The 15,807-nt window shown below is 41.4% G+C and overlaps 1 protein-coding gene and 1 long non-coding RNA gene across 3 annotated transcripts in view; one reads left to right on the top strand and one right to left on the bottom strand.

The window, feature by feature from the left end:
- ATXN3 (ataxin 3) overlaps positions 1-15,807 on the top strand; it is a 46,667-nt gene that overhangs the window by 12,331 nt on the left and 18,529 nt on the right. The window contains exons 4-10 of one of the 2 annotated variants that reach the window (XM_074393464.1): positions 24-109; positions 535-601; positions 3,775-3,862; positions 9,556-9,688; positions 10,345-10,511; positions 11,678-11,774; positions 14,009-14,062. In XM_074393464.1, coding sequence (XP_074249565.1) covers positions 24-109; positions 535-601; positions 3,775-3,862; positions 9,556-9,688; positions 10,345-10,511; positions 11,678-11,774; positions 14,009-14,042 — 672 coding nt within the window. In that variant the 3' untranslated portion in view covers positions 14,043-14,062. The remainder of the gene's footprint in view (positions 1-23; positions 110-534; positions 602-3,774; positions 3,863-9,555; positions 9,689-10,344; positions 10,512-11,677; positions 11,775-14,008; positions 14,063-15,807) is intronic. The other variant, XM_039468626.2, reaches the window with a different exon arrangement.
- LOC120363892 (uncharacterized) overlaps positions 1-15,807 on the bottom strand; it is a 59,771-nt gene that overhangs the window by 11,594 nt on the left and 32,370 nt on the right. The gene's annotated exons all lie outside the window — the stretch shown is intronic.

The following is a 15,807-nucleotide window of genomic DNA, read 5'->3' on the forward strand; positions in this document are numbered from 1 at the left end:
AAAGTTGCTATTTTTCTTAACAGGTTATAAGCAATGCCTTGAAAGTTTGGGGTTTAGAACTAATCCTGTTCAACAGTCCCGAGTATCAGAGGCTCAGGATCGATCCTATGTAAGATTTTGTTTCGCATTTCATACATTTCTTTTCCCAAATTTGAATTTTAAAGTTACAATTTCTTAAAGGAGAAATATATTTTGAATACTTGTGATGTTCCCTGTTTCATTCCCTCAGACTTTCCTAGTTCATCTCTGTGATGTCCATGAGCATCTGCCCCCTAGCCCTCCTGGCACCCCAGTGTCCGTGGCAGCACAGAGCTGACCCTTGAGTGGTGTGTGAGGCCATCTTTTGGCACGGCATCACTAAGCTGCTGCAGAGACTTTCACATGGTTGTGTGATCTTTTCAAAACATCAGTGATATTTAAGTTTAAATATAATCTTAAGTTATCACAAATTTTATATAATATTTACCAGTAGACAACATAAATAAATATGAATTCAGTATTTCAAGTTAATACTGTGTGTGTTTTCTTTTTTAGAAATGAAAGATCATTTATATGCAATTATAAGGAACACTGGTTTACAGTTAGAAAATTAGGAAAACAGGTAAGACTTCTTATCCTTCCATGTCTTTTTTTCTTATTCTGTATCCCATTTAAAACTGGGCCAGATATGGTGGCTCATGCCTGTAATCCCAACAGTTTGAGAGCTGGGGGGATCACTTGAAGCCAGGAGTTTGAGACCAGCCTAGGCAACAAAGTGAGGTCCTGTCTCTACAAAAAAAAAAAAAAAAAAAAAAAAGGACCAGGCATGGTGCTCACATCTGAAATTCCAGCTGGTTCAGAGGCTGAGGCAGGAGGATCACTTGAGCTCAGTAGTTTCAGGCCGAAGTGAACTGTGATTGTGCCACTATACCCCAGCCTGGATGACAGAGTGAGATTCTGTTTTACAAAACATAAAAAGGAAAAAAAAATTTTTTTGATTTTTTTTTTTTTTTTTTTTTTTTGAGATGGAGTTTCGCTCTTGTTACCCAGGCTGGAGTGCAATGGCGCGATCTCGGCTCACCGCAACCTCCACCTCCCGGGTTCAGGCAATTCTCCTGCCTCAGCCTCCTGAATAGCTGGGATTACGGGCACATGCCACCATGCCCAGCTAATTTTTTGTATTTTTTTTAGTAGAGACGGGGTTTCACCATGTTGACTAGGATGGTCTCGATCTCTTGACCTCGTGATCCACCCGCCTCGGCCTCCCAAAGTGCTGGGATTACAGGCTTGAGCCACCGCGCCCGGCCTGATTTTTTTTTTTTAAAAAAGGATTTTGCATTTAAAATTAGGAAACTGACCAGTAATGTGTGTGTGTGGCATGGTTTTGATCTTGATAGACAGAAAATTTGTCATTTTATTTTATTTTTTATTTTTATTTTTTTTGAAAATTTGTGATTTTAAAACGTAGTATCAGTTTTTCTTGTAAATTTATTTATGACAAGCATATGCATTTTAACTATATCATAAGAAAAATTCCGTCTCCCTCCCTCACGTGTCTTCTCTCTCTCGATATATATTTTATTATTATTATTATTATTATTATTATTTTTGGAGAGGGAGTTTCGCTTTTGTCACCCAGGCTGGAGTGCAGTGGCACAACCTTAGCTCACTGCAACCTCCACCTCCTGGGTTCAGGTGATTCTCCTGCCTCAGCTTCCTGAGTAGCTGGAGATTACAGGCATGTGTCACAATGCCTGGCTAATTTTTTTTGTATTTTTAGTAGAGATGAGTTTTCTCCATGTAGGTGAGGCTGGTCTTGAACTCCTGACCTCAGGTGATCTGCCCGCTTTGGCCTCCCAAAGTGCTGGGATTACAAGTGTGAGCCACTGCGCGCGGCCTGAAAAATTCTCTATTAAAGACAATACAAATGTGGTTACTTTTAAGTGGGTTTTTATGTGATGACTATGTTCTGTCAGTTAATTATTACATTTACAGATTTGTATTTAGCATAGTGCTGTCACAAAGCCTGAAGTAGTGTCAAGCATGAATAAAAGCATTCAATGATGTTTGCTTTAGTGTAACAAGATTATTCATATGATTCCAAAAGCCAGGTAATACCATCTACATAAAATCACTTCTGTTTTTTTTTAGAAACATGAAATATGTCTTCAGCAAGCTATTTAAGAAACAAAATCATTTAACATCCTTTTTATTAGAATTTTGAATTTTTGAAAGAGGTTTATTGAAAAGCAGCTAGTACAGTAAAAAAGAATAAACTTTTGATACATGCAGCAACACGGATGAATCTCAAAGTAATTATGCTGAAAGAAGAACCCAGAAACAAAGTATTATATGCTGTATGGTACCATCTATGTAAAAGTCTAGAAAAGTGCAGATTCATCTGTAGGGATGGAAAGCAGATCGAGCAGTGGTTGCTTGGGGACAAGAAGTCTAAGGAGGAGTTAGAAGGGAGGGTTACAGAAAGGCACAAGAAACATGGCAGTGATCAATGTGTTCACTATCTTGGTTGTAGTAATGGTTTCATGGGAGTACAGTATACAAAAGTCAAAATATTTCTAAGCCAGATGTGGTGGGTCACGTCTATGATGCCAGGACTTTTGGAAGCCAAGGCAGGATGATTGCTTGAGCTAATGGAGTTCAGGACCAGCCTGGACAATGTCACAAGACCCCATCTCCACACAAAAAAAGAAAAAAAAAATTTGTCTAGGCGTGGTGATGCCTCCCTGTAGTCCCAGCTGCTAGAGAGGCTGAGGTTTGAGCCCAGCAGGTCGAGGCTGCAGTGAGTGATGATCACACCACTGCACTCGTGACAGAAAAAGATCCTGTCTCAAAAAAAAAAAAATTTCAAATTATGCGCTTTGAATATCTGCAGTTTATTGCATGTCACACATACCTCAATGAAGCTGGGGTTTTTGTTTGTTTGTTTGTTTGTTAAATAAAAAGTAAAGCCCAGGCGGGCGCGGTGGCTCATGTCTGTAATTTCAGCACTTTGGGAGGCAGAGATGGGTGTATCATGATATCAGGAGTTCCAGACAAGCCTGACTAAGATGGTAAAACCCCATCTCTACTAAAATACAGAAATTAACAGGGCACGATGGCACATGCCTGTAATCACAGCTACTCAGGAGGCTGAGGCAGGAGAATCAGTCGAACCCAGGAGGCATAGGTTGCAGTAAGCAGAGATCACACCACTGCACTCCAGCCTGGGTGACAGAGCAGACTCCATCTCAAAAAAAAAAAAGTAAATGCCAAAAAAGAGTATATTGAATTAAATCAATAAAAGATAATTCAAAAACAAAAACCCTACTTCTACCTTTTTTTTGAGGCAGAGTCTCACTCTGTCACCAGGCGCCACGTTGGAGTGCAGTGGCATGACCTCGGCCCACTGCAGCCTCCTCCTTCCGGGTTTAAACAATTCTCCTGCCTCAGCCTTCCGAGTAGCTGGGACTACAGGCGCACGCCACCACGCCCAGCTAATTTTTTTGTAATTTTTAGTAGAGATGGGGTTTTACCGTATTGGCCAGGATGCTCTCGATCTCTTGACCTCGTGATCCGCCTGCCTCGGCCTCCCAAAGTGCTAGGATTACAGACATGAGCCACCACACCCAGCCTCTATTGTAGTTTTTATGATCATATTATTCAGTTAAAGAAAAGAGCTCAACTTGACATATTTCTAGAGTTTAAACAGTCTTACAAAGCTTAGATGGATTATACCTATTCTTATTTCCTTATTACCTGTAATGTACACTAAAATATTGACAATTATTTTTTCAGTGGTTTAACTTGAATTCTCTCTTGACGGGTCCAGAATTAATATCAGATACATATCTTGCACTTTTCTTGGCTCAGTTACAACAGGAAGGTAAGTAAAGGCTGAAAATTTTGTAATGTTATCTTTCAAAGCAGTTAAACAAACCGGCACCTTAGATGTGAGTGTGACAATACTGTTTCTCTGGCAGTGGCAGTGAACTAATCTTTAGGTTTGACATGGTGAATGTTAGGCTGTGATTTGGGTGAGGCTGTTCAGTTAGAGTTGTCACTGACACCTGGCCACCCCTCTTCTGAGGATGCTGCCTTCTTTGCAGGCCTTCTAAGTAATGGCTTTTTCTTTTATACATCACATACCTGAGAGGAGAGATAGATTTTTTTGTTCTTCTTTGCCTCTTCTAGGCCACTGTTCTTCCCTATAAACTCCAGTTTCTTTGAAATACATGCCCCTAGATTAAACTATCCCTTACCCTTTTACACTCATCCACAAGTCTCTTTTCATCAGTGATTTTAGGATCTGACTTACTTTTTTTCTACTTCAACCTCTTATCCTTCTTAATGATTCCTGTACCATTAATCAATCTAATCAATCCAGTACCTGCTTCTTAGTTTCAAAAATCACTTACTCTTGCTTAGCTATTACCAGTAATCGTAACCACCATCAGATTTCAATTGCAAGCATATTACTCTTTAATTACCTCTTATCTTTTTTTTTTTTTTTTTTGAGACAAAGTCTCACTCTGTTGCCCAGGCTACAGTGCAGTGGGACAATCTTGGCTCACTGGAACCTCTGCCTCCTGGGTTCAGGCAATTTTCCTGCCTCAGTCTCCCAAGTAGCTGAGATTATAGGCATCTGCCAGCATGCCCAGCTAATTTTTGTATTTTTAGTAGAGACAGGGTTTCACCATGTTGGCCATGGTGGTCTCGATCTCCTGACTTTGTGATCCGCCTGGCCTGGCCTCCCAAAAGTGCTGGAATTACAGGTGTGAGCCACCATGCCCGGCCTCTACCTCCTGTCTTTAAACCATGTTTTGTCTGGTTTTTTATTCCAACCATTTTTTTTTTTTTTTGAGACGGAGTTTCGCTCTTGTTACCCAGGCTGGAGTGCAATGGCGCCATCTCGGCTCACCGCAACCTCCGCCTCCTGGGTTCAGGCAATTCTCCTGCCTCAGCCTCCTCAGTAGCTGGGATTACAGGCACGCGCCACCATGCCCAGCTAATTTTTTGTATTTTTAGTAGAGACGGGGTTTCACCATGTTGACCAGGATGGTCTCGATCTCTTGACCTCATGATCCACCCGCCTCGGCCTCCCAAAGTGCTGGGATTACAGGCTTGAGCCACCGCGCCCGGCCTCCAACCATTCTTTAAACCCTACCATGGGGCCCAAGCATTTTCCTTATATGCATTCTTTTTCTTATACTGCTTGTTTTCTATAATCCATCATTATAATCACTTCATTGCATTCTTCAACTTGTTTCCCCTTCTCTCCCTCCATCATACTTGAATAACAAAAATCTCAACCCTGGTTAAAACCAGATCTTGACCTTGTTCATTCCTGTACCAGAGTAGCTGGACATGGCTAAAAATAACATATAACATGACGATTGGTTTTACTTTTTTCTTAAATGATCTATCCACCTATTCATCCATCCATCCATCTGTTGAAGAGACTGAGCCACCCACTGAAGCCCTGGCTGGAGTGTAACAGTATAATCAAAGCTCATTGCAGCCTCAAACTCCTGGATCCTCTTGCCTCAGCCTCCTGAGTAGCTGGGACTACAGGCTTATGCTACCACACCTAGCAAAGGTTTTACTTCAAGTTTGTTATAATCACAAAATTCAAATGAGTCCTTAGTGCTGCCTGATATTTCTACTATGTTTTCTTAGTAAATCCATGTACTACCCTCCAAGATGTTTATAAAAAAATCATGTACTACTCGCCAAGATGATTAATTTCACAGCTTATGTCTTCAAACCTTTAACCACTTTCGTCTCTCCTTGTTTACAAACCTTGCTTATGGCCTTCTGTTACATTCTGCTGAGAATAGAGAAGCAATTAAAATTATGTTATCTTTCTGTCAGCAAATTTATCAATTTGCTTATATCTCTACTTGTGCTTTGAGCCTATTAACATGGATGAGTGGTCCCCTACCTCTAGCCAAGACCAGCCCCTCACTTGTGGGCTGGATCCCAGCTTCTGTCACCTACTCAAGATGTTCCTGCTTTCATCTCTCCACTCCCTTATATAATCAGTTTCCCTCCTCTTTTTTTTTTTTTTTTTTGGAGTATTCCTAGAAGCAGAAAAAGAAGCACTGTATCTCCATTGATTAAAAAGAAAAAGCCTCTCTTAATTCCATGAAACTCCAGCTGCTTCCCTGTTTTTATTTTTGCCTTGGAATTGTCTCTAGTGTGCCTTCTTTTTTTCTTGAACTCCACCTCCCAGGTTCAAGCGATTCTCTCGCCTCAACCTCCTGAGTAGCGGGGATTACAGGTGTGCGCCACCACGCCTGACTTAATTTTTTTTAATTTTTAGTAGATACAGGGTTTCACCATATTGGCCAGGTTGGTCTCGAATTCGTGGCCTCAAGTGATCCACCTGCCTCAACCTTGCAAAGTGCTGGGATTATAGTCATGGGCTACTGTGCTCCACCACCTTTTAACAATGGTATTTAGAGATCACAATCTGAGTGCTGGCAGCTTATTGCTTCTGGGTTTGTTATGATGTTATTGTGAATTCACAGTTAGGAGTATAGTGTTTTTAATTCTTTGATTTTAGATACTTATCTTTTTTCTATTTAAAACCTTGGTTCCTAACAATATCCCTTCTTTGAAACCCTGCATCTTTCAGATTCCTTTCATGGATCTTACTCTTTCCAATCTCTGACTATTGAAGTGACCTAGGATTTAAATCTTGTACAACTTCTTGATTATGTGCCACTGCATTCCTTTAAATATCATCTCTAATTAAGATCTACATGTCAGTAATTACTAAATTTTTATCTTCAGTCTTGATATCTACCCTGAACACCTAGCTTTGACTAACTCCTAGCTTTGGCATCTCCACTTGGAAGTCCAAAAAGCATTTCAAACTGAACAAATCTACAAAACTTTTTTTTTCTCTCTCTATCCATGCTATCCATCAGGGTTTCCATTTCCATAAGGGTGACTCTTCTTGTACTCTGGTTCCTACATATTATACTGATAGAGCAGCTCAGAATGCTTCTTAAACAGCGTAATATGAGGGAGGGAGGGGGGAAAAAAAGAAACAGAAACAGTATAATGCCTGTTATGTCCCACCCTCACTCTTTGTCCTTCACTAGCTTCCCACCACACTTAGAATACTATCTGAAGTCTTAGGCTGGGCATGGTGGCTCATGCCTGTAATCCCAACACTTTGGGAGGCTGAGGGGGCAGATTACTTGAGGTCAGGAGTTCGAGACCAGCCTGGCCAACATGGTGAAACCCTGTCTCTTCCAAAAAATATAAAAACTAGCCAGACGTGGTGGTGCACACCAGTAGTCCCAGCAACTTGGGAGGCTAAGACAGGAGACTCACTTGAAGGCGGGAGGCAGAGGTTACAGTGAGCCAAGATCATACCACTGCACTCCAGCCTGGGCAACAGAACAAGACTTTCTCTCTCAAAAAAAAAAAAAAGAAAAAAAAGAACACCAGCCTGGCTAACATGGTGAAACCCTGTCTCTCCTAAAAATACAAACATTAGCCAGGCGTGGTGGCAGGCACCTATAATCCCAGCTACTCGAGAGGCTGAGGCAGGAGAATCACTTGAACCTGGAAAGCAGAGGTTGCAGTGAGCTGAGATTGTGCCACTACATGGGCAATAGAGCGAAACTCCATCTCAAATTAAAATATATGATAGAAAAACTTAAATCAATTAGACTGCTTTAGATATACCCCTCCCTTAGTGTAGCATCTAGCTTGGGAAACCCTGCATTTCTGGAATCGTATTTATACACTAGTTACACTAGACTAATGTAATTCTTTTGGGATGCAAACCACACATTTGACACCTTAATTAGCTTTTAGGTATTTGGCTTCCCAGCTCCTATTTTCAGTTACAAGGGGTATACATGTGTGGGTCAGGGTGGGGTAGCTCTTTCCACAGATGATTCGTTTTAGCCATGTTACTAGCTATTACACGCATTATCTGACTGTGTCCTCACAACAGCCCTGTGAGTAAGTGTATTAGGGTTCTCTAGAGGGATAGAACTGATAGGTAGATATATATGAAGGGGAATGTATTAGGAATATTGACTCACATGATCATAAGGTGAAGTCCCACAATAGGCTGTCTGCAAGCTGAGGAGCCAGGAAGCCAGTCCAAGTCCCAAAACCTCAACAGTAGGAAGCCGACAGTGCAGCCTTCAATCCATGGCCAAAGGCCCAAGAACCCTGGCACGTCACTGGTGTAAGTCCAACAGTCCAAAAGATGAAGAATTTGGAGTCTGGTGTTTGAGGGCAGGAAGCATCCAGCACAGGAGAAAGATGACGGCTCAGCAAGTCTAGTCCTTCCATGCTATTCTTTCTGCCTGCTTTATTGTAGCCGAGCTGGCAGCTGATTAGATGGTCATCACCCAGATCGAGGGTGGGTCTGCCTCTCCTAGTTCACTGACTCAAATGTTAATATCCTTTGGCAACACCCTCACAGACACACCCAGGAACAATAATTTGTATCCTTCAATCCAATCAAGTTGGTACGCAATATTAACCATCACAGGAAGGTACCAGTATCATATGTTTAAGAGTAGAAACCGCCGGGCGCGGTGGCTCAAGCCTGTAATCCCAGCACTTTGGGAGGCCGAGGCGGGTGGATCACGAGGTCGAGAGATCGAGACCATCCTGGTCAACATGGTGAAACCCCATCTCTACCAAAAATACAAAAAATTAGCTGGGCATGGTGGTGCGTGCCTGTAATCCCAGCTACTCAGGAGGCTGAGTCAGGAGAATTGCCTGACCCCAGGAGGCGGAGGTTGCAGTGAGCCGAGATCGCGCCATTGCACTCCAGCCTGGGTAACAAGGGCGAAACTCCGTCTCAAAAAAAAAGAGTAGAAACCAATACTAATGGGTAAAGTAAACCAAGACAAATGCAACTAGGAGGTGGGAGAACTGGGATCAGATGCAGGCAGTCTTGCAGGCAGTCTGATTCTAAATCCCTTGCTCTTACTCATTCCTTTATTATCTCTCTGATACCAGTTAGTGCATAGCCTTATGTACTTCTCACAGTCAGTTGATAAGATGGCTATTCCAGCTGCACAGTGGAGAAAGTGAGGCTCAGAGACTTTAGGTAACTTATCCTAGATGAATCAAGATCTTTCTGAATCCTCAGCTTCTTTTTTTCTTTTTCTCTTTTTTTTTTTTTTTTTTTTTTTTGGAGACAGTTTTGCTCTTCTTGCCCAGGCTGGAGTACAATGGCGTGATCTCGGCTCACTGCAACCTCTGCCTCCTAGGTTCAAGTGATTCTTCTGCCTCAGCCTCCCAAGTAACTGGGATTACAGGCATGCGCCACCATACACAGCTAATTTTGTATTTTCAGTAGAGACAGGGTTTCGCCATGTTGGTCAGGCTGGTCTCAAAGTCGTGACCTAAGGCTATCCATCCGTGTTGGCCTCCCAGAGTGCTGGGATTACAGGCACAGGCCACTGCGCCTGGCCCTCAGCTTGTGTTTTTATTTCCAGTATACCGTGCTGCCTCTTTACCAGCATTTTACATCAATTTTGAATCTTCTTCTAGCTGTTTAGGTTGACTTTTGCCCTTTTTTTTTTTTTTTAGGTTATTCTATATTTGTTGTTAAGGGTGATCTGCCTGATTGTGAAGCTGACCAACTTCTGCAGATGATTAGGGTCCAACAGATGCATCGACCAAAACTTATTGGAGAAGAATTAGCACAACTGAAAGAACAAAGGTAAAAATAAGGCCTGCAGTATGGAATATGTGATAGTATTTCATTACAAGAATTAAATTTTCATGCTTACATTGAATATGTGGTTCTTGTATTGTTGGTGACTCTATTTTAGACCCTATATTTTAGCAAAGTTTATTAGTTCAAACTTGAATCAACTCTTTTAAATACTTAACTTAGTTAGCCAGGTATGGTCTATTCCTAGCACTTTGGGAGGCCAAGGCGGGCTGATTGCTTCAACCCAGGAGTTCGAGTCCAGCCTGGCAATGTGGCAAAACCTCATCTCTACAAATAGTACAAAAATTAGCCAGATGTAGTGGTGTATGCCTGTAATCCTAGCTACTTGGGAGTCTGAGGTGAAATGATCACTTCAGCCTGGGGAGATCAAGGCTACAGTGAGCCATAATCACACCACTGCACTTCAGCCTGGGCAAGAGAGTTAGACCCTGTCTCAAAAAAAAAAAAAAAGGAAAGATACAGAAAAAAAAAACCACTTAGTTGGATTCAAATTACAACACAATCATTATATTACTAGAGTTTATTTTCCAGAAAACATTTTAAATTTTGACTTACATAAAACCTTTACATTACAAATGCCTTTGTGTTCTGTCTAAAATAGAAGACTGGTTGTAGTTAATACCAGTGCTTTTGTTCTCTAGAGTCCATAAAACAGACCTGGAACGAGTGTTAGAAGCAAATGATGGCTCAGGAATGTTAGATGAAGACGAGGAGGATTTGCAGAGGGCTCTGGCACTGAGCCGCCAAGAAATTGACATGGAAGATGAGGAAGCAGATCTCCGCAGGGCCATTCAGCTAAGTATGCAAGGTAAAGACATTCTGATGTGTGCTTTATTCATTGCTGAAGAATCAATTTCAATTATTCTTAGGATTCCTGGAAGTTAATGTACTCTTAGAAGTTTTTTGACAATTACTGCAGAAGCAATAGCTGTATAGTGGGCTTTTCCTTTAGATTTCTTGTAATGGAAATCACTTTTTACAACCTATATTAGGAGTAGTTATATTTTTACTTCTGGTTATTTTATTTGGTTTCGATACTCTACTAACACAATAGTAAACTGAGGTTAATCTTTGTGAGTATCAGTTGACCGTTACCCAAACCAGCTATTTCATGAATGTATGCCATTAGACACTATGGAAGGGCCTGGACAGGGAATATAAGCTGATTTTACAAAAATCCAACATTTATTGGCTATGTAATTTAAAGTTTAAACCCACTTTAGTGGACCCAGTTTTTTAGTGATATAAACCATCAATAGAGAAAAACCAAGACATCTCCCTTAGACAATCTAGGCAAAGAAAAATGTTAAGGCATAGCTCAAAGTAGCTTAATTAAAAGTTTAAAGTGGGTTGTTTGTTTTATTTTTCTCTAACTCATATGTATTTGCTTCTACTTTCTAATGAAATTATGTATCAATTGATTTCCTTAGATATCTAAATAAAATTGAGATTCCATTAATAGGAAGATTATTTTTATTCTGAATGTTTCTTGCCTCTAGGCATGCCTCTGAGTACTCTATATGGTGTGCAATCCCATTTTTGATTAATAGAACCCTGCTGGATTAGCAGGGACAGAAACCAGCTTTTTGAGATTGAGTCTCACTGTTGCCCAGCCTGGAGTACAGTGGCACGATCTTGGCTCACTGCAACCTCCCGCCTCCCAGATTCAAGCGATTCTCCTGAGTAGCTGGGACTACAGGTGCCTGCCATTATGCCTAGCTAATTTTTTATATTTTTAGTAGAGATAGGGTTTCAACCTGTTGGCCAGACTGTTCTTGAACTCCTGACCTCAGGTGATCCACCGCCTTGGCCTCCCAAAGTGCTGGGATTACATGTGTGAGCCACCACGCCCAGCCAGAATAGAATATTCTTAAACGTTTTAAAAGCTTATTCAAATGAGTATAAACAAACATATTGTTACTTGAATTGGTAAATACAATGATTGGTTTTTGTTCTGTTTTGTTTTGTTTTCAGGTAGTTCCAGAAATATATCTCAAGATATTCCACAGACATCAGGTACAAATCTTACTTCAGAAGAGCTTCGGAAGAGACGGGAAGCCTACTTTGAAAAGTAAAGTAGTTGGTACAAATTAAAATAATGTGTTTAATATTTGCTTTGGCTAATTTGTCTATTTGTAAATGATTACTGCCTGAATCCTGTTTTGGTTTTTTCTCAGCTCAACACAGCCTCCGCCTTGTGGGTTCAACTGATTCTCCTGCCTCAGCCTCCCAAGTAGCTGGGATTACAGCATGCCCGACTAATTTTGTATTTTTTTTTTAGTAGAGTCAGGGTGTCTCCATGTTGGTAAGGCTAGTCTCGAACTCCTGACCTCAGGTGATCTGCCCACCTCAGCCTCCTAAAGTGCTGGGATTACAGGCATCAGTCACCATGCCCAGCCATTTGAATGTATTTTTTAAAACTTTACAGCTTATAATGTATGAAACAAACTTTTAAAGAAAAGCTTTGCCCCAATACTGGATAAATTACCTGAAATTGCTGGGCATGGTGGCTCACACCTATAATCATAGCACTTTGGGAGGCTGAGGTGGGTGGATCACCTGAGGTCAAGAGTTTGGGACCAGCCTGGCCAGCACGGTGAAACTCCATCTCTACTATAAATCTGAAAATTAGCCAGATGTGGTGGCACGTGCCTGTAATCCCAGATATTTTGGAGGCTGAGGCAGGAGAATCACTTGAACCCAAGAGGGTGGAGGTTGCAGTGAGCCGAAATTGCACCACTTCACACCAGCCTGGGCAAAAGAGCAAAACTCCATCTCAAAAAGAAAAAAGAAACAAAACAAAAACCTGAAATTGAGTGAAGAAAACCTTGGAAAATTTCATTAATTAAAAGAAAAATTGAATTAGGACAAGGCAAGAAGAATGCCTACTGATCCTTGGGATGTGCTTCTTGCTTACATGATGAACCCTGCAAGATTCCTCTACCAATCAATAAGAAAAACAGCTTGTGAGGTATGGGAGCACATTCCCAAATAGATGTGGTAGGTCATTTAGCTGCTCATGGACGCTTCAGGGGGTCCTGCAATCCTGTTAGCATCAGGGGGATGGATGCAAACCATAAATCTGGGTCAACTCCTAAAACCTTGCCTGTAGCCAGCCTTGTAAGGGCTTGCTAAATAGAATTCCACCATATGAAAGTCCCTTCTTTTCAAGTAACTAGCATTCAGACTTTTGTCTCCTGCCTTTTTTTTTTTTTTTAAAGAAAAATAAAACTCCATGTTAAAGATTGCAAGATAAATAATCAGCTGGGTACAGTGGCTTATGCCTGTAATCTCAGCACTTTGGAAGTCCAAGGTGGGCGGATCACAAGGTCAGGAGTGTGAGACCAGCCTGACCAACATGGAGAAACCGTGTCTCTACTAAAAATACCAAAAAACTTAGCTGGGCGTGGTGGCATGCACCTGTAATCCCAGCTACTTAAGAGGCTGAGGCAGGAGAATTGCTTGAGTTTGGGAGGTGGAGGTTGCAGTGAGCCGGGATTGCACCCCACTGCACTCCAACCTAGGCAACAGAGTGAGACGCCATCTCAAAAAAAAAAGAAAGAAAGAAAGAAAAATCTTGCCTTAGAGCCATCTCCTTCCCAATGCCACTTCAGTATCACACTTCATTTTGCACAGGTGCTGTATTTCCTATGATACTGTGATAAGTCATCAGTGCATTAGGAGTTTAAATGTATATTATTGTATCATAGAGAGATGAGAGGGTATTTTTTTTTTTTAATAAAATATTTTAAAAATCAGACCCGGCCGGGCGCGGTGGCTCAAGCCTGTAGTCCCAGCACTTTGGGAGGCCGAGGCGGGTGGATCATGAGGTCGAGAGATCGAGACCATCCTGGTCAACATGGTGAAACCCCGTCTCTACTAAAAATACAAAAAACTAGCTGGGCTTGGTGGCGCGTGCCTATAATCCCAGCTACTTAGGAGGCTGAGGCAGGAGAATTGCCTGAGCCCAGGAGGCGGAGGTTGCGGTGAGCCGAGATGGCGCCATTGCACTCCAGCCTGGGTAACAAGAGCGAAACTCCGTCTCAAAAAAAAAAAAAAAAAAAAAAATCAGACCCTCTGATCCTAGGTCAGAAAACAAAAGGCTCATAGCTGAATCTGAGCTACTATTTGCTATATTTCATACATTCTAAGATACACATACTTTCACATTTCAACGTCTCTGAAATTAAGCAGCATCTCACATTGATATTGACTGTATTTTAGCAGCATCTAAAAATATTGGAGCATTTTACATTTGATGGTATAATGAAGAAAATATTTACCTTTTCTTCTGTTTTGTTTAAGTCACAGCTCAGAAGTAAATGAAGGAAAATTCTGATCAGCTGACATCTTCCTAATGTGAGATATTTCTAGTCTTTATTCAGCATAGATTAGTGGCTAATTATATGTTAAATTTCAAAGTAGTGCTTATTAGTGCTTTTTACTTTTAAGTTTCAAAAGTAACATTTTTATTTTAATAAACTTCAAATTTATACAAAAGTAGAAAAACTAGCAAAATGAATTTGTGTTTATCTATCACCCATAATTAACAAATACTAGCACATGGTCAATCTCGCTGTTTTTTTATTTTGTTTTTTTTTTTTTTTTTTTGAGACAGAGTCTTGCTCTGTTGCCCAGGCTGGAGTGCAGTGGCGCAATCTCTGCTCACTGCAACCTCTGCCTCTTGGGTTCGAGTGATTCTCCCACTTTAGCCTCCCAAGTAGCTAAGATTATAGGCACACACCACCATGCCTGGCTAATTCTTTTTTTTGTTTGTTTTGACTTGCCGTCTAGCTCTGTCACCCAGGCTGGAGTGCAGTAGTGTGATCTCGGCTCACTACAACCTCAGCCTCCCAAGTAGCTGGGACTACAGGTGCATGCCACCATGCCCAGCTAATTATTTGTATTTTTATTAGAGACGAGGATTCACCATGTTAGCCAGGATGGTCTTGATCTCCTGACCATGTTCCACCTGCCTTGGCCTCCCAAAGTGCTGGGATTACAGGAGTGAGCCACACGCCTGGCCTAATTATATTTTTAGTAGCACCAGGGTTTTATCGTGTTGCCCAGGCTGGTCTCGAACTCCTGACCTCAAATGATCCACTGCCTCGGCCTCCCAAAGTGTTGGGCCACCGCACCTGGCCTAGTCTCTTTTTTTTTTTTTGAGACAGAGTTTCGCTCTAGTTACCCAGGCTGGAGTGCAATGGCACGATCTCGGCTCACTGCAACCTCCGCCTCCTGGGTTCAGGCAATTCTCCTGCCTCAGCCTCCTGAGTAGCTGGGATTACAGGCACACACCACCATGCCCAGCTAACTTTTTGTATTTTTAGTAGAGACGGGGTTTCACCTTGTTGACCAGGATGGTCTTGATCTCTTGACCTCGTGATCCACCCGCCTCGGCCTCCCAAAGTGCTGGGATTACAGGCTTGAGCCACCGCGCCCGGCCAGTCTCGTTTTTTAATACTCCCATCTTCCTTCTTTCCATTGGCCCACCTACAAGTTTGGATTATTGTGTAACAAATCTCAATTATATCATTTGTCTGTAACCATTTTAATGTGTCTCTAAAATATTGAGCTTTTTTTTAAACATAGCTAAATGCTGTTGTCATAAAATAGTAATCATGATAATGATTAATTGTAATTCTGTATCATCAGTTATCTAGTTAATGTAAAAAATAACTTCAATCTACTTAATTAGAAAAACTAACATTCTAGAAAATTTATTTTAAGAAATAGGAAAATTAAAAGAAAGCATACATGGCTAGTTGTAGTGGCTCATGCCTGTAATCCCAGCACTTTGGGAGGCTAAGGCAGGCAAATCACTTGAGGCCATGAGTTCAAGACCAGCCTGCCCAACATGGTGAAAGCCCATCTCTACTAAAAATACAAAAAAATTAACAGCTGGGCCTGGTGACACACACCTGTAATTCTAGCTACTTTGGAGGCTGAGATAGGAGAATTGCTTGAACCCAGAGGTGGAGGTTGCAGTGAGCCATGATTGTACCACTACACTCTATCCTGGGTGGCAGAACAAGACTGTCTCAAAAAAAAGAAAGAAAAAGAAAGCATACTCTCACCTCCTTCAGTAACTCATGTTAGTATTT

The sequence above is a fragment of the Saimiri boliviensis genome, chromosome 2, assembly GCF_048565385.1.
Source record: "Saimiri boliviensis isolate mSaiBol1 chromosome 2, mSaiBol1.pri, whole genome shotgun sequence".
NCBI lineage: Eukaryota > Metazoa > Chordata > Mammalia > Primates > Cebidae > Saimiri > Saimiri boliviensis.